The 19,188-nt window shown below is 36.4% G+C and overlaps 1 protein-coding gene across 1 annotated transcript in view; it reads right to left on the bottom strand.

Moving 5' to 3' along the window:
* Positions 1-19,188, bottom strand: part of LOC131065547 (aldehyde dehydrogenase 22A1) — a 148,603-nt gene that overhangs the window by 120,325 nt on the left and 9,090 nt on the right. The window contains exons 3-4 of the mRNA XM_058000081.2: positions 3,830-3,931; positions 2,795-2,922 (exon numbers count right to left, since the gene is read on the bottom strand). Of these exons, the coding sequence (XP_057856064.2) occupies positions 2,795-2,922; positions 3,830-3,931 (230 nt within the window). The remainder of the gene's footprint in view (positions 1-2,794; positions 2,923-3,829; positions 3,932-19,188) is intronic.

The following is a 19,188-nucleotide window of genomic DNA, read 5'->3' as shown; positions in this document are numbered from 1 at the left end:
GGGTCCCTATCTGGGATGGGGTGATGTGTGATTAGGTCACAACAGGGCCAACAACAAAGGAACAAGAAATTGAGGAATTGCAAAGTTCAGTAATGACTATTACGGAAAGGGTTAAAAAGGAGGAAAAAAGGAAGAATCAATTGAAGACAGAAAACAGGCAATTGAGGAACTACATAAAACATTTGATGAATCTTGTCAAGCAAGCTGAAGGAACCTTTGTGCCTCCTACATCACTTCCAAAAGAATCAATTGATGACTTGGAGGGAACGAGGTCAACAGCTCAAACAGCAAAAGGATGGGTTGGAAGTGTTTCGGATAGAGCGAATGGATTCACGGAGGAATTACTTCAGGTGTATGGGAGAGTTGTCTCTCTCTTGGATAGAATTGAAGCCATTATTGCCTTATGTCAAGAATTCCATGTTGTCAAGGAGAAGATTATTCCACGTCTACATGTATTAATGAACATTCCTAAATAGACTTTAGTTGATGGAAATGTGATGGAGGTGAACCAAGCATGTGATTTGCACAGTTGGTATTGTGCTTTAATTATGCAAAAGGATATCCTTGAAAGGGTAGAGAATGATTGCATTAAAATAAAGAAGATGATCAAGGATATTCAAGATAGAATTCTTGTTGCAGTGGCAGCAATGTTTGATCAAGAAATGAGTGATGAAGGAAACATGAAAGCAAATGACCTAAAGGAGAAATTGCAAAGTATCTATTTCAAGCCTACCACTTCTATTTCAAAGGATCATATGGAGAATGTTGCTTCACTTCTGATTTTCATGAATGGCATCCAAGAATTGGGATCCGAGTGGGAAAAGACTCTTGCCACATGTATTGCTGACTTGGCAATCAGTGAGTATGAAGTGCAGAACATGCCAAGTGCACCAATGGATGTGCTTGAAATTATCATGTCCAAGTTCATCGAATTTGCTATCAAGGAAATTGATAAAGGGCACACCATCCTAGATGATAGTTTGTTGTAATCCTAGTCAGCATGGGATTTTCTTATTTGCTCTTCTTCCTCGTAATTTGTGTTCTCAAGAATATCTTTTATCTCATTGGTTAGCTCAGTTGGTGGGGTGGTGGTTGTAACTACCTTCCTTTAGGGTTTTGTTGTCTTAATCTTGGCCATTGATTTCAAAACCAATCTGGGCCCTTGGTTGTAATTGTGAGCTCTATATAAATCTTGCCCATTTCATTTGTAAAAAAGGGGACTTCTGTGGAATTGTTGCTAAGATACTGCCAAAATAAATGCAAACTCATTGAAGCTTGGTGAGCCTATGTGTTGTTTTGAATGTTAGCATGGTTTCCTATTTCTCAAATTAATTTTAAGATCAGTTTTAATGGAGTTCTTTAGTTGAATGGAACACATTATTGTTGATGTATGGTGACACTTCTTATGTTCATACCATTTGTGGTTTGTTGATAACAAATTGCAATGCATGGTTAGTCTCAACTTATTTCAGAACTCAACTTTGATTGCTTTATGCTCATTGTTCATATTGTTGATGTGCATAAGTGATTTGAAAATCATTGATAAGCCTTAAAGATTGCAGTCATCTTTGTGTAGTTGTTACCCCATCACAAAGCAAAGTATGATTTGGTTTCACTAAGTCAATAATAATCTCTTGCATTGTTAGGAATAGCTTAGATTTCTAAACCCTCATTTCTTTTGCATTTTATTTCAAAGTCTTTGTTAGGATTAGTTTCAAGAACATTATAGCAAAATCATAAGTCATCCAAGTCCTAGAGCTTAGAATTGCTAGAGTTTTCCTTTTGAAAAAATTGATCAGGCATAGAACAATTGAGTAAGTCCCTTTGTGATACCAGCAATATCACATCATTTCAACTAAGTCTATCCAATTGCATTGTCAAGACCTGACTAAAGAAACCTTGGGGTAACCTTACTTGATCGCATTGTTTAGCATATAAAGTTTCCTTGTTCAAGAGAGGATAGAATACTTAGTATTTTATTCTATGGTTGAGGTGTCATAAAAAACACATCAACAATCACCTCACACATTTTGATCCGAAAACTAAGGCCACGAGCAACAAAAACAATGTCCCGGATTACCATCCTGCCGAAGAAAGGACTCATTGCTGGCATCTTTGAAACTAAAGCAGACAAAAAGAAACAATCAACCATAGCTATGGCATTGAAGATATTTCGGAAGGGGATGGACAGACAAAACATGGAAACATTCCTCTACTATGTTAGTAGTTATGGGGTCTTACTCTCCCCATCACAGATAGTGCGGGTGATTGGCACTCGAGCATGTAGAGAACCATACCCCTTGCAATACCACAAATTGGGAAGCTAATTCTCAACTAAATGACTGACCTTTAACTGCACTTGTAAATAAGTATAGAAGGTGGTGATCTAAACTGACTGTTCTCTAAATCAGAAATGAGTTTCCACTACGCATCTCTGGAAGTAAAAATGAGTATAACGTAGCTTTTACAAATGTTAACGACCAGCTGTAAAATCTGGGAGGAAGTTGCAACCTCACACTGGTAAGATAATTTTCTCATAATCTAATTTTAAGTATTGATTGGTAAAATATACATTTTTTTGCATTATTTTGCCACAGACTGCATTCATTTTACAGATAATAAATGCTTCTGAACAATAATAAAACAAAGAATATCACAGAGCTTCACAATTGTCAAAAATCTTTACAACAAACCTACATCTAAATAAATATTTAAAATTTTCTAATTGCATTGAGATATTTACACAAGCCCAAAATTTATAATAGCATGCCTCACAATAAATTAGAAAGCTTACTCGCAAATAAGTTCTTGGTGTTCAATAATATATCTCAGAAAGATGCGCAGCAACTGTCTTCGTTGCTTGAAACTACTTTTTGCCCACACCTTTTGAGCCTCTCTTGCTTGCCTGACATGTCCCCTGACCTGAGCTCATGTTACAGCCATCCAAGGAAAAGTAATCAGATGAAAATTAAAAATAAGATAGCATCATCATCAGAAGCAAAACTGGATATGTTTATATCACCAAATAACACCTCAGTTCTTGACAGAAAAACCCATTTAATTATCGAACTCTCACATTTAACATGTTTTTGACATGTCGCTTGTTTTCTTTGACTCTACTATAAACCCATTTATAATATCCTATAGGATATGATATTAGTGTAGCTGCCAAATAGCTCATCACCCCGCTACATGTGTATTAGTCTATACTATCATTCTTTCAACAGCAGACAGTAAGTGGTAGAACAGAAGGACAGCTTAGGCATTCATACATCCAACTTCTCAGATCCTGTACATAAGTATTGCATAATAAAACTTTGCCTATTATAGCTCCCATTGCAATGTATAACTGTTCCAATATTCATCTTTCTCCTAGCTTTCAGCACCCTGATATAGTTATCAACTTCTATCATTTACTAAATATCCTTCCATCATAGACATTTAGTCTGCAAAGTGGGTTTATCCTCTGGCCACCATCCTGGGCATCAGATAACTTTAGTGAGTTTCATTCTATCATATATAATCTCAGGTATATATAATAGAATCAAAGGGGCTCCTCATAAGAAGTCTGGTCAAGAATGACTATTTCTTTAGTATGAATTACAGTCATTGGATATCAAATATTTTGTGGATGCCTCCTCCAAAGAACAGGGATTTGATCCCTTATCCCTTTTGCAAAGCATGCAACTTAAAAGTTACAAGTCATGTTAACTGTGAAAGATGTCAAGGTTTCAATACAACTTTTCATATGGAAAGTAATATTCTGTAATGTCTAAAAATAAACAAAATACAAAGACAACGAAAAAGAATATAGAAGGAATTGTACAACCTCATCTGAGGTCAATGCCGGAAAATATCCAAGATATTTCATTGTAGCGGGTTCATAGCATTTGACTCTGTCTGCTTGTACTCCTTTCCCCTTTGTTGGAATCTGCATAAAATTCCCTCACAAATTAAAAAAATTTATAATTTTCCTAAGGCATATAAAACAGAGAAGGATTAAAAAGTACATTTATAATAAGTGAAAACTTGTAGCAGGTGTTATAAATGAAATCAGAAAACAAACAGCAAACAGCTTCCCCCACCATAAACACTAGCATAGATATCTTAAATACATCTATCTAAAAGATGCCAAGAGATATCAGTCTCAAGGCACCTATCTATTCTCAATAACAGTTTCAATGTAGATTACAAATTTGATATGATGTCAAACGACCATTGGAAATGGCATTACAGAACAAGTATTGAGAGATTGTTGATCAACACACAGTAATTACAAGACCTCCACTACTCATACATTTGCAAAACTCTATGCCACAATAATAGATAAGCTACATTCCAAGGTGCTGAAGAAGAATTTGGGAGCTAAGTCGTTGGTCATCTTCATTGAGGAGGCTCACCATCAATCTTCTAAAGCCTTTTATTGTTCTATGAACTTTAAATAGGCCTTTGACTATGTCACAAGGCATCTACTCTTCCAAAAGTTGCCAAACATTTTCAGGTCTCTCATTACTACCATCATGAGACTTTATTGAACAATTGTTGGACAATTCTTGACTCCTTGTGGCTTCTCTAACTTTATCAAGACTCAAATGTATTATTGGAGCAAGCCAAGCTTCCCTCTTTCGTCAACCCTCTCAATATCTACATTGATGAACTTAAGGACTTTCTTGACAACGTCATGCAAACAATGGTGGCCTACTTCACCAGCTATATTACTCCTTGTTGATAATGTGGTCCTCCTCTCTATCCCCTGACAGCTTACGAAACAACTTGATGCGATTTCTGAGTTTTTTGACCTTCACTAGCTTGTGGTCAGACTTAGGGAAACTAAAGTTATGGTCTTCAACACCAAGCATGTTTTATCAAGGTTTCATTTCTTCTAAAAAGAAGGCCCGTGGAAATCACTTTTCTTCTTATTTGGGAGTTCAATTCACAAGCTTGTTTCTTTCTTTGTGGCATACCTCTTAATCTTGCTTTTGCAAGGAATTTGCCTCAATCTTTGTTCTAGAGAGCCAATGCTTTGAGGTACATTTCCAACATGTCCCTTTAAAGATGTGCCTCTTTGACATAGTGATTAAGCCCACAATGCTTTGCGGTTCAGAAGTTTCGGGCCCTAGCTTTGGGTCTAGCGACCAGGCTCGAGTTGAGAGGGATTAGATGATTATGATTTAGTGTATGATCTAGTGCAGGTGGACCATCCCTCAATGTATTGTCCAGACTAAATTTGCAACCCAGCCTATAAGGCCCCTAGGTGTATGTGCCTTAGCTTGCTACTTGTTTTGTTGCAGTACAATTACCACATCTTCCAATGATGTTTCATATTTCCATCAAGGCACTCGGTTGTACATTTTTTAAGCTTATGTTGTGATTTATATGTTTTATAATTTATTATTATATATAGCGTTCTATATTACTATTCAGATGTTTGATAGTGTATTATGAGATGCATGTGTTATAACTATCTGTTTGAATTTGTGGTTGTATTTCAGTTTCACTGGTTTTTCTTATCATATATTGATATTGATTTATGGTATCTAGTTCAGCAATGTGGCTTATTATTGCTTCATGCTATCCTTCAATTATCTTTGTATGGTGCAACTGTGCAAGTACACCTGATGTTTCACCCATGTGTGCAGGTACAGATTTCCCCAACAATGGTTAATCGGAGATGGTCATCTTGGGTAAAACATGCTTACTTAAACTCGATCTCACTCTATTCAAGCTGCAAGACAAGTATTGTGAATCCCTATATAACCTGGATCCCAATCGATGACAATTCTATAATCTGTGTTGTGAATTAACCCATGAAGTGAGTAGTTTCAATGTGTGTGTTTATTTCACTCTTGATTGCAATTGCATTTAAGTTGGTTTTCAGAATGGTTGTTTAAGTGTACAAAATATTTAATATTCTTTTAGTTGAAACAAACTTATTAGTATTATGCTAAGGTAAAAAGGTATTATGCAATTCTAATGTTACAAGTTGAAAAGAGATTTAAAATAGTTTTATTGAAATATTGAAATGGTGTATCACGTTAGTTGGAATGAAAATACTTGTGCATAACCTATTTAAATTCTTTAGTGAAAAGGTTTTAGTCAATTATTTGGAAAGGAGCAAATACATTTAATTTAGGACATCCATTGTTCATTAAAAGGAAATATCTACTTAGAAAACAACTATGTGAAATTATTTGAGTGAAAATATCTTTTAAAAATATCTTGGCAATTATCACTTTTTGAAATAGCTTGTCCAAATGTGAAAGGATGGAATAAGTACAAAAAGGGTTTAAGGGATTATGAACAAAGCAAAAAGGAAAGGATTTTAGAATCACTTCTTCAATTTGATTTGGAAGGAAAAACCTCTCTCCCCTCTTTCTGAAGAAAATATTTTTTGTCAAAGATTTATATTGGATTTGTTTGTGCTTATTAGAGCATATTGAAATCTGGAAGGAGATTGTTGAGATGGTGTGCTCAATCCATTATTGTAGCTTTTCATATTGAAAGATATTCTTCCTTTGTATTGTCTATAGTTATACAATTTTATCGAATGAATTTCCTTCATTAACCATGCCCACAATAGGTGGATGCATATGTCTGTCCTTTCATAAGGTTATTTTTTAATTGTATCCATAGAATAGTTGGCTAAATTTCATTGTTGCAAGGGGTTTATTTTGCAATTGTATCCATAGCAATATGTAGTCTTGAGGGAGATATCCACAAGATGATATTGTTGCTGCCAGGATATGTTGTTGTCATTGATGTCAACATATTCTTGTGTTTTGGTATTCCGGTGATTGCAAAGAGTTAAGTTGGCAGTTGATCCATTGTGCTCCAGTATGACTATATCCTTGGTTGCGGATTTGGGAGTGTTTGGGATGTTTGTGTGTATCTTCAATTCAGATGGTTTGTGATTTGGTGCTCCTCAAGTTATCTTTCTAGTCCCAGTTGCTGCTGTTAGGTGTTTTTGAGTATCAATGTGTTGATCAATGGAGATTTGATTAAGTGGTATTGGTGCAGCTATTGTGAATGATTCTAATGTACTTGTTGGTGTTTCCTAATCGTGTCCTATTTGTTTTGGTGGTCCACATTGATCATTGTGCGCGTTATTGAAGATCTTATGGGTCCGGTGATGTTCTTCGTGTTATGCAACATTTTCGGTGGTATAGCGTGTCATAGTTGATCTTGGCAAGATTTTTGGTGGTGTTGGTGTTCGAGGATTTGATTTGGGTCCATGCTATGTCGTCTATGGCATTGTATTGGTCCAGTGGTTGATTTATGTATCGTGTGATGTAATTTTGTAATTAGGTGTTAAGGGTTGAGCCAACCTTGTAGTCAAGGTTGATGATTTGTATAAATAGGTGTTGTATTCATGTAATTTAGAGATTGGGGGTAGATGGTGGTTGTGTCTGCATTATCAGAGAGTGGTGTATGTGCGAATAAGCGAATCATCTTTCGGTCTGAAGTGTTGAGCAGAGATTGTAGACGGGCAAACAAATGAGCCTAACCAAAACTGTCATCAAGCATTTGGAGATGCTATTCTTTCAGTTCATCTAAACCGGATTGTAGTCCGAATGTTATTGTAAGGTAGTGAACCTTCCCTGAGGGTTATAGCCTTCTGGGTTATCATATTTTGAGCAGTGAGCTCTACGTAGTGTGCCTAAGTGCATGTGCATTCCCCATTGTAATATTTACACATACTACTGCAAAGTATCATCTTATCGTGGGTTGGTTCCCACCGTGGTTTTTCCCTTAACCGGGTTTTCCACGTCAAAATCTTGGTGTTATGTGTGTTGTTATTGTGCTTTCTTACTGTAGTTGATCAGATCTAAATTTGTGCTTAAATTGTTTTATCTGAAGAAAACCGATTCACCCCCCCCCTCTCAGTTTTCCTTCATTGTTGTTGCCAACAGTAAGCGTATGTGGGATGCAAATAATTTGATGAGCCCTCATCAACCCCCAAAAATTTTCCCAACAAGTTACCAACAGCTTCAAAGCAAGAGTCAAACAAAAACTACAGTGGAAGATTTGAGTCTTACCCAAATTGGAGTAGCAGAGAATGATTCAGAAGCTACATCAAAGGAAGGGTGCTAGAGTTTCAGCATAAGTCGATGTTCGCAATTCCATTGTTAGTCAAAGACAATTGTGTGGCAATCCCAAATGCTGTTAAAGGCCACCACAAAAAACCCTCACGCACAAGGATAAATTTGAATGTTGCCATCCGAAGTGGAGCACAACATGTTTGAAATCCATTAATGTATCTCAAAGAGACTCAGCCAAAATCCTCTAAATCTACCAATCAGACCCAGTTTAGTGAATAAGGCTTCATTTTCAGCAACCTCGCACATTATTTCCTCTTCAAAAACTATTGATAGAGGGATCTTGGCAGATTGAAATGGCTAAATCACCTAAAGGAGCTCAAAATCCAACACAAGGGGGTCTCTATTCCGCACCATATATGCCATTATTGTCCTCCCAACCAACCCAAAGAAAGGTTGTTCATCCTATGCATAATCCTCAACACTATTATGAAGTCGTCACCAAGCGAAGCAACCAACAAAGAGTCGTCGTCCATTGTCAACATTTAAAACCCTATCTTCCGAACCTATCTACATAGGCGACAAGGTGGAAGCCCGCATGATAGCTGCATAAGTCCTCTTGCTCGGCCCAAAGAAAGGCCGAGCACACTAGGCAAAAGAATTTGAATCTTGACACCACCACCAAGATGTTTGATCCTCAAGAGATCTTCTACCATACTAGCCAAAGAAAGCCCTTGCCCCAATAGAGTACCGCAGAGACGACATCATTCCAATTAATCTAATTAAAAAATATATATCTTTTAAGTTTCATTTATATTTTATAATCTAATTTTCTTAATTTTATAACTTTCAACTCTCTAATTTTTGTCTTAATAGGTTGCTAGTTCATTTGCATTTGAGAGGAATTGGAGCACAAAATCCTCCATCTATTCACTATAGCGCAATCAAGTACACAAAAATGACAAAACCCTTAGTGTATGTACATTCAAACTTGTGCCTTCTTTTACATAAACAAAGTGGCTACAAGGATGAAGACACAAGAAAGTAAGGTATCGAACAAGAGCAAATTGACTTGGATGTTTCCACTTCCTCCCTTGTTGCACTTGATGTTGAAGACAAGCTTGCTAGCGAGCATGAAAGTGTCAGTGCTAGTGTCAATGGCACTATTTGTGGTTCTTCAAATTTACTAGAACCTACATCATCTAATATGGATGGTGACAATGATATTTTTTAAGAGCCATATTGCCATAACCATAACTGTTATACTTAAGTTAATTTATAGTTATTCAATTAATTTCAATGTCAAATTATAAATAACAGGATTGTTATTTATCATGAGTAAGAAATCTTTATAATAATAATATAAATAGAACTTCATCTATGAAGTCTTGGAACCACATGCATAAATAGCTGTAGAAAAGAATACCAAATAAAGAACACTTTTTGAGTCTGCATGAAAAGCAATAAATTGTTTCACAATTGATGGGAGTTAAAAAAGAATCTTAATGGCACATCATTATGCATGGGAAGCTAAAAATAGTCGGCGGTGATGGAAAATAAGGGGAAGAATTACTTGGAAAAACTAAAGATAGCTCAATGTTTTTTGAAGAGAAAGATAGGAGCAAGGTGCTGAGGAGGAATCATTCATTTCGCTGCCAAGAAGAAGTTGCATGCATGTTTATATCTGAGAAAAACCTATCAAATCTGGAAGGCCGTCGACTCATTCCTGTGCTTACAAATTTAGCTACATGTATTTGGCTTTCACTAAAGACATTGGCATTATGGAGATGAAGATATCTTCAAACCACTCATATAGCTTTAGGACGCCTTATTTCTACAGATCTAGCTTAGTAACACAAAGGAAGGAGGAGAAAAGATCGGTGAATAGCTCAAATGTTTTGAATTTCCAATTAGAACCAGATACCCATTTGAGCTGAGTAGAAAAGAAGATAGAAGAAAGGATTGGCCCTCAATTGCATCTAAGATGGAAATCTCGTGAATGAGGTAAGTACCCTACAATCTTATACTCATATCCAGCATTGGTGTGATACTTTCATTCATAAGATTTATAGTTTTTGGTCAAGAATCTTGTTGGATAGCCAACATTATTGTTTCCTCTTTAAATATCTCTTCTAGAAATAGATCGATATAGGTTCAAGGTCAGCCATTCCAAGAGATGACTTTTGTGCTTCCACTTTTTGTATTCATGTCTACCAACACAAAATCTGCATTCCTTTATGCCTTGTTTCCACCAACCAAACATTACTTGAGGCATTTTGTCAACATTTGAATTGCTCCCTTAAGACATGGGTAAACTCACTATAGGTTGCAGTATTAGATGTTTGTAATCTTTCACATTCCACTGTTGTTGTCCAACATGGTTCTGCGCCTGATTCTCATGCCTGCTACAGTTTTCTTTTAGTGTTGCCCAATATAGGCGCCTCTTTTTTAATTTAGAAATACAAAGGTCTTCTTTCTTTAAACCGTTTCTCTTGGGGAATATTATAAACGTCTCCTTTGTTCGGGCAATTTGTTCTACCATTTTCGCTTTGCTTGCATGATCCAAACCTCCTCTGTGCCAACTGAAAGATACCAAACATCACAATGCACTGCCAGCACATAACAAATTAAAGAAAAGTTGAAACAACTTCCAGAATGCACCTCTCTTAGAAAATTAGCTATACTGTAACTGCTCAATACATAATTCCAGATACCATAAATGATTGAACTACAAATATCTTCCTGAGCATTAGAAGGAAAATCTTGTTAATTCATTATCAAAATGTTGCCCATCCCTTCTCAATATTATCAGTGAACTGATTACACTTTGCTTATCTCACTGCTATAAAGCTCAAAATCATATTGATAAACACCTGAATGGGCTATCTCAGCTGTTACAGTTCAGACAGTGAGCTGATATAACAATGTAGAGCCTACGTTGGAAGTCGCAGGACACAACTCATTCACACGGTCTGGGTCTATAGATATTATCTCCAGGAATGCCTTTCAAATCATTTCATATTCACTCCACACACATCGATTCACTATCCCCAGTTTCCCTTCCAAACTTCTGACACCTGCCGAGGCTCACACTGGTCTTCGATAGTTCCTGAATGGTGCGTATTTAATATACAAAGAAGCTACAGAAGACTTGGAAGGCGTTGAACACCCAGAAGAAAATATCCGTGTTTAGGGGCCGAACAATTGGAAATATCAAACACCCAACTTTAGCCTTCGATTTATTAATCTTCCTCCACTGAGAAGCTCTCAAATAATATATATCGCTCAATACAAGAGGAGCAGTCAAAACATTAATTGGAAATTCAACCCTCAATTAAATCGCCAACTTTACAAGTCACTCAAATATGAATCAGCCCACACAAATACTATTCAGAACCCAGGTCTATACTACTATCTACCAATATTTGATAGCCGCGATTATTATTTATATCAAATCCACGGCAAAGACTCCTTCCAACGAATATTATCTATATAATCCTTCTATCATATCGGACTCTATAAATAATCTTTATTTTCCAACATTAGATATAAAATACTTCAGACCAGCAAATACCTTATTACTACAAATTTGTCCAGCTGTGAACTCCGTCGCGAATCCACCTCTTGGAAGAACCAGGTTTTCGTCCAGCCGTTCTCTCAACACTCCTGAAGGTTTTCTTCTAAGACTCTAAAGTAAGAATCAAATTTAATTTGGTCTCCTACTTTCGTTTCTCATTAGCTCAAAGAACTGTCTTTTCATATACTTCCATGGAACTTTCAAACGTAGTTTCAAGGCTTATATTTAAGTGCAAAAACATTGAGGGTGATTTTGTAGGTTATGGATTTGGCATTATTCTGTCAATTGAATATTCTTGAAACTTCCCAAAATACTGTCAACAAATTCAATTCTGCAAACCATGCAATCATGGCATTCCATGAAAGTAACATCCCTATTTGGCATGCTATCAAACATTTTATGTACTAAGTCCATGGTTCAGAACTTCAGATACTCTGAATGATTTTTTTGGTTGGTAGTTGGGTGTAAAAGAGATTTCAATTTAGTGTTCAGGATTGAGGAGATGATTTTAATTTATTTTGAGGTTAATTTATATATTCAATTAAATTTAAGATCAATTTTAATAGAACTAAACTGGGTATTTTTCTTTACATCCATCACAATCGAGAAATAACAGAGGACATTCAGAAATCTGTTTCAGAGTGAAACATAGGAGATTTGTGACGTTAGAGACCGATAATGACCGATACAAAGCGATTCCAGAATAGCACACTTCTGCTAATAAACAGAGAACATAAATATGTACTTAAATAAATTCTGACCATATGCATTGATCATTGATCATGCTGCAATACAGCTTGACTGTGCATAATATTTCAGAAATCCTTTATCAAGCAAATCTCTAGCATCACAATCAATGGAACACCCATTATATTTCAGAATTAGAGTTTGGTTCAGTTAAGCCAAGTCATGAGCCCAAGTCATGAGCCAAATTTGAGTGGAGTATTTCAGTGGGGGAGCACCCATTATACGTCTTTGATTTATAAATCTATGAGAGAATTGATTTCTTATTTTATACTTGCATTTATATGTTCTTGTTTTTTCATTTCATTTGCATTCTTACAGTGTAGGTAAATAGATGGATGTTATGAAGCCTTATAGTTACAATTTGTGGGATTGGTTGTGAACATAGTTGTGCACCTACATTTTTTTTTGGCATCTGTCCATTTTTCAAATTGGTGAGATAATGACATTCAAGCTTGCTGCTGTATTTTTGTTTGGGTGTTCAATAGGTCATAGGTGTTCACCACATATTCAATTTTTTTAAAAGACCAAAATTATGACTGAAAACCAATAACAAAGTTTAGAAATGAAAGGCAATAATGATGCAATAGGATATTGGCATGTCGCATAGAAATGAACAAAGATTAGAAAATGAACATTGCAATAGGATATTGACATGTACCATAGAAATCAACAAACTTTAGAAATAGAACATTGCAATAATGATGCAATAGGATATTGACATGTAGCATATAAATGAACAAAGTTTAGAAATAGAACATTACAAGGGAAGAAATGCATTGGCAAGTGATAACCAATCAATAAAAGAACTTTGTGAGGTGAAGAGTGCCCCATTTGAAATCATTTATCTAACTTGTTGAGGAGCCACGAAATACTGCATTAAAATGCTTTTTGCAGATTTGATTCTTGATCACAATGCCACATTCAAAAGACTTTGTGTGGACACAATGTGCACAGATTGTCTGTAGCACGAAGGTTAAATGCAACTGGTGTCTAGGTGATATTAGAGGTGGAATTTATCGTTTCAAATGGCATTTGGCAAAAGAACGAGAAAATAACACCGACATTTGCACAAAATGCCTTGCAGATGTCACGTATTAGGCAAAACAAGCTCTTGATGGGATTGCTGGGAGTAAGGCCAAAAAGGCAAGAATTGGGGTTGAAATAGGTTCTAGTTCTGCAGATCTTAGGAAGAATCATTTGGGTGAGAAGGATGATGAACAGGGGGATTTAGGGAGCACGTGGACCAAACACAAGTGGAGGTAACATTAATGATTTCTTCCCACCTTGCAATACACCAGAATCACAGACCATTCTAGAGAGTACCAAATGGAGGAAAAATGTCCATGAACAAGCAAAGAAGGCAATTGCAAATTTTGGCACTCCTCTAGCTTGCCATTCCACATTGCCAAATATCCATACTGGAAAGATATGGTAGATGCTATCGCAAGTGCAAGTCCTAGGTTTCAAGCCCCATCTTATGAGACATTGAGGGTTAGCATGCTCAAAGACACGGTATGAAATGTTGAATATGTTGTTAAAGAGCATCAATTTGGGCTGCTAGTGGTTACAGCATTATGTCAGATGGATGGACAGATAAAAGGAACCGGACCCTCATTAACTTCCTTGTCTCTTGTGATATTGGCACTATTTTTTTGAAAATTGTGGATGCATTAGATATAATCAAATTTGTAATTGCATTGTTTGAGATGTATGACTTGGTAGTCATGGATGTAGGGCCACAAAATGTGGTTCAATTTATCACAAACAATGTTGCTACTTGTGTTGTTGTTGGGAGACTCGTGACAAATAAATACCCCTCTATGTTTTTTACCACATGTGCAGCACATAGCCTTGACCTAACCCTAGAGGACATTGGAAAAATTGAATGGGTTAAGGAGGTACTGCAGAAGGCTTGCATGGTTACCAAATTTATCTATAATCACAACAGGGTTTTGTCTATAATGCGCTCTTTCACGAAGAGCAAGGAGCTAGTTCACCCAAGGGTGACAAGATTTGCAACACACTTCCTTCCACTACAGACTTTATATCAACAAAACATTAATTTGAGGTGAATGTTTGTTTCAGCTGAGCGGATGGACTCTAGCTTCACAAATCAAACAAATGGCATGACAATGGCAGAGTACATGTATTCTACCAATTTTTGAGATTTGATTGAAGAAATTGTAGAAATTTCAGAGCCTCTAGTAAAAGTTTTGAGACTAGTGAATGGGGAAAAAACCCCCATGGGATATTTGTATGAGGCCATGGATAGGACCAAGGAGGTGATGAGGACTAGGCTAGCAAATAACAGGGATAGGTATATGCCATTGTGGAACATAATTGATAGGAGATGGGATGGACAAATGCACTCTTCTCTCCATGTTGCGGGATGCTTTCTCAATCCATTGTTGTTCTACAAGACTCCATTCATAGATATTGATGCTGAGATCACACAAGGCTTCTTCGAGTGCATGGACAAATGTTTCCAAACAAGGATCAATTTAATGTTGCTATGTCAAAGATGCAAAAGTACGAGCAAGCAATGGGTTTTATCTCTTCTAGGGCTGCCGTATAAGGCAAAATAACCTTCCAACCAGGTAGAACCTAATAAATTTTGACAACCTCTTTATTTTGTCAACATGGTCATTAAATTTGTTAAGATTTTAAGATATTCTTAAAATATCATCTCCATATAATGTGTTTTTCAGCTCAATGGTGAGCTTATTTTGGTCATGATTGCAAAAAGCTTAGGTGGATGGTAATGCGCATTTTGACCCCACCATGTAGCTCATCCGCTTGTGAGTGTAATTGGAGTGTTTATGAACACATACATTCCAAGAAACGCAACTGCCTAACACAACAATAGATGAACGACTCAATGTTTGTTCACCACAACCTCCGCTTGAAGCTAAAGAAAGCTCAAGGTAAGAATTTTAATATACTTGCAGTCAATTGAAATTGTATTCCTTGGTTTCCACTTGTAAGGCAAAGAATAATTTCTACATGGGCAAAAACAAGAACTACTAAGGAAGACGAGCCAATTGACCTCAACGAGATCAATCCAAAGTCTAAGTGGATTGTTGTTGATTATGATATTCTTGAGCCTGATGATTGGGATATCTTTGGGATGGCGAGCTTGGATACTCGTGAAATTGAATGAGCTACGACAGGCTCTCACCTAGGAGCTTCATCATTAGGGCCTCCTGCCCTCTAGCATCTCATTGGCTACATTTGATTTTTTGAAATTTTGTACTTAGTTATGGTTGACTTTGTAACAAGTCACAAACTATATTGTAATTGACATTTTGAAAATTGTCACCATCTACTTATTATTTATGTTGCGGTATGTTTTATGCAATGTAATCAATGATATGAATATAAAAAACGAAAAATCTATTTACTATAATTCATGTGTTGAAGTCTATTTTATTTGCTTACAATATCTCTATGCTATGGAAATGCCCTTGAATATTTAAAAAAAAACAGTTTTTGATTGTTTTTCTGCAATTTTTTACATTTTTGTAAATTCGATTTTTTCCCGATTTTTTCAAAAAATCTTATGCTTTTGTTTTGCCAATAAATTCCCCAAACAATTAATGCTGCTATTATCCATACTACATTTTCAATTCGCCATTCACGATGAAAATGGTGAATATTTCTGACAAGGAAAGGAAAGTATTTAGGAACAATAAATTGGTTACTTGTTTATAAGCACAATATTTATACCTTCTTGTTATAGTGTTAGAAAATAAAACTTAAATGGTATCTTCACCTCCTAATTAAGATAGAAGAAGTTATATAATATAGCAATACTCATAAAATATGGAAGCTCCTAAATATTCCATTTTTGGTCATTTGTTGTGGTAATGTAGCATACAAAGATAGTTCCCTTTTCTTTATTACTGCAAAGACCTTTGATAAGCTTATCGGTAATATTAATTTCTTGAGCTGTGATGTTTCCATTGGACACAGATCCAATTGATTTGTAATGCTTTTATGGTGTTTTTGTTTGGGTATTTAATTGCTTGAAATGTCTCATAAGTTTGGTGTTCTTTCAATAATTTATATTGAAGAAAGATAAATCGTTTATTTTGAATATCTCCTATAATATCATATCATATAGTGATAAACAACTTATTAGAATAGAATTTATAATTTATAATTTATTAATTAGAAATCTCTTTAAAAACATAAGAGAATGAAAATTAGAAAAGTAGTTAGCTTATAAACATAAAGGATAATGTAAGGATTAAATAAAAGTGTTGATAGAATTCATGATTGAAGATATTTGTAGATAATAGCAAGTTATTCTTAAAGTCTTATGATAGTTTTCAATCTGATTAGGTATGTCCATTAAATGGTTACTATTACGCTAAGTAATTGGTAAAAATTAGATTGATTATTTACAAAATGATCAAACGATCATTAAATAATGTACAAGAGAACGATGTTTCTAAATAAGAAACAATTGTAAATAGAAAGAATCTAAAAGTTACAATATTTACATTATTTCACATAATTGACCATTAATAAACAATAAAGAATACTATTCTAATACCCTCCCTTAATGGTCAATCTGTCAACAACACCAAGTTGCCCCCTGAATTTAGCAAACTTATCTGGACAGAGTGACTTGGTGAGAACATCTGCTATCTGCTCCGTTGTTGGAGCATACAGCAACTGAACTGAGCCATCTTCAACAAGTTTTCGAATAAAATGACAGTGAGTTTCCACATGCTTGGTTCTTTCATGGAAGACGGGATTCTTGGCAAGTTTGAGCACGGAGTCAAACCTGCTTGAGATATCTGCATATCCGCAAGCTTCCGGTGAAGCCAAACTGCCTCACATGCTGCCTTAACTGCTCCTCGATACTCTGCTTCTGTCGAGGAGAGAGCCACTACCTGCTGCTTTTTACTAGTCCATGTGACTGCACCAGATCCCAAACTGAACACATATCTAGATGTTGATTTCATGTCATCAACCGAACTTGCCCAATTTCAATTTGTGAACCTACTGAGTCTAGGATCATGGCTCCTAGTGTAAAGAAGTCCATAATCAAAAGTGCCCTTCACATAACGCAGCACACGCTTCGCTGCTACCCAATGATCAGCCTTGGGGGCTATCATGAAGCGTGAAATGTAGCTCACTGCAAAATTGAGATCATGTCTAATAGCAGTAAGATAGATGAGACTACCCACTAGTTGCCTGAATTGTGTTTCATCTACAGGAGGAGAATCAGACTTGGCTGACAACTTCAATCTTGTCTCCATAGGTGTGGAAGCAAGTTTACAATCCTACATTCGAAACCTATCAAGCAAGTTCCTGGCATACTTAGACTAAGAAATAAAAATGCTACCATCAGTCTGCCAACAAACCTCAACACCTAAACAATAATGGAGAAAACCCAAATCTGTCATATCAAATGCCTTGCACAAGTCTTGTTTGATTTCAGCAATCAAATGTGCAGAACTGCTAGTAATGATCAAGTCATCCACATAGACAACAAGAAAGAGAATATGATCCCCAAAGTGTTTGATATACAGATTACTAACAGAAGGGCAACGCTGAAAACCATGAGCAACCAAGTACTGATCAATCTTAATGTACCACGCTCGAGGAGCCTATTTGAGTCCATAGAGTGCTTTCTTGAGTCTACATACTTGATGTTCTTTGTCGGCAACCTTGAAACCAGGAGGCTGCGCTATGTAGACTTCTTCTTGCAACTCTCGGTTGAGGAAGGCAATCTAAAAACCCATTTGATGGACTTTCCATCCAAACTGAGCTGCAATAGCGAGAAGAAGACGAATGGTACTCATCTTGGCAATAGGAGCAAAGGTCTCCTCATAATCAATGCCCTCCCGCTGTGTGACTCCTCAAGCAACTAATCTGGCCTTATATTTATCCAAAGTAGCATATGCACGATACTTGACCTTATACACCCATTTGCAGCTAATGGGCTTCTTCCCTAGAGGAAGATCAGAGAGAACCCAGGTGTTGTTCTTCAGAAGGCTCTGGTATTTTGCGTCCATTGCCTGTTCCCACTCTGGAATCCCTTTTACCTCTATATAGGTCTGAGGCTCATAAATACTATGAATGTTGGCCATGAGAGCAAAGTTAACTATATTTTGATGCTTGCCCTTATTTCTGGAAGATCTACCCTCAATGAGCTCATCAAGACGAAGATCATTGATGGTCTTAGCACACCACTTAGGCCGGAGAGTAGAGGTACCAACATCAGATGCAAGAGGAATAACTCGAACTGGAGGTGGAACAGGTATAGGTGGAAGATTAGCATCATCTGGAGGAAATTCAGGTAGTGCATCAACAAATTCAGAATCTGCATCATCCCTCCAATCAGGTGAACCATATCCTCTTCCTCCATTTTCCAACCAATAGCTTTGAGCTAATCTCGAATGTCCTTAATCTTTGTGAGATGCTCCTGTAAGGACATGCGTTCATCCATCATGATGGAGAACAACTGGTTTTTTAAGAAGAATGCTCGGCTTTTGTCGGATGTCTCATGCAATTCCTTCATATGCGTCCAGATTTGTGATGCCGATTTGCCAGAAGGAATCTGAGGTAACTAGTCATCTGTAATGGAGAGCTTAAGAAGCATGACGGCTTCGCGATTGAGATTATCAAATTTGTTTTGATCTAATCTGGCTGCAAAAGGACGAGATTCTTTTCCCAAAACCAGATCATCAAGGCGGTGATATTCAAAAATAGTCAACATGCGCTGCTTCCAAGTGTTAAAATTATTGCCATTAAATCGTTGATTGCCTTCGAACATCAAGTTGGTCAATGACGCCATCTTGCACGTTTCCCAAT

This window comes from Cryptomeria japonica, chromosome 4, assembly GCF_030272615.1.
Source record: "Cryptomeria japonica chromosome 4, Sugi_1.0, whole genome shotgun sequence".
NCBI classification, from domain to species: Eukaryota; Viridiplantae; Streptophyta; class Pinopsida; order Cupressales; family Cupressaceae; genus Cryptomeria; species Cryptomeria japonica.
The sequence above is the reverse complement of the archived record's forward strand: the minus strand, read 5'-3'. Positions and strand labels throughout refer to the sequence as shown.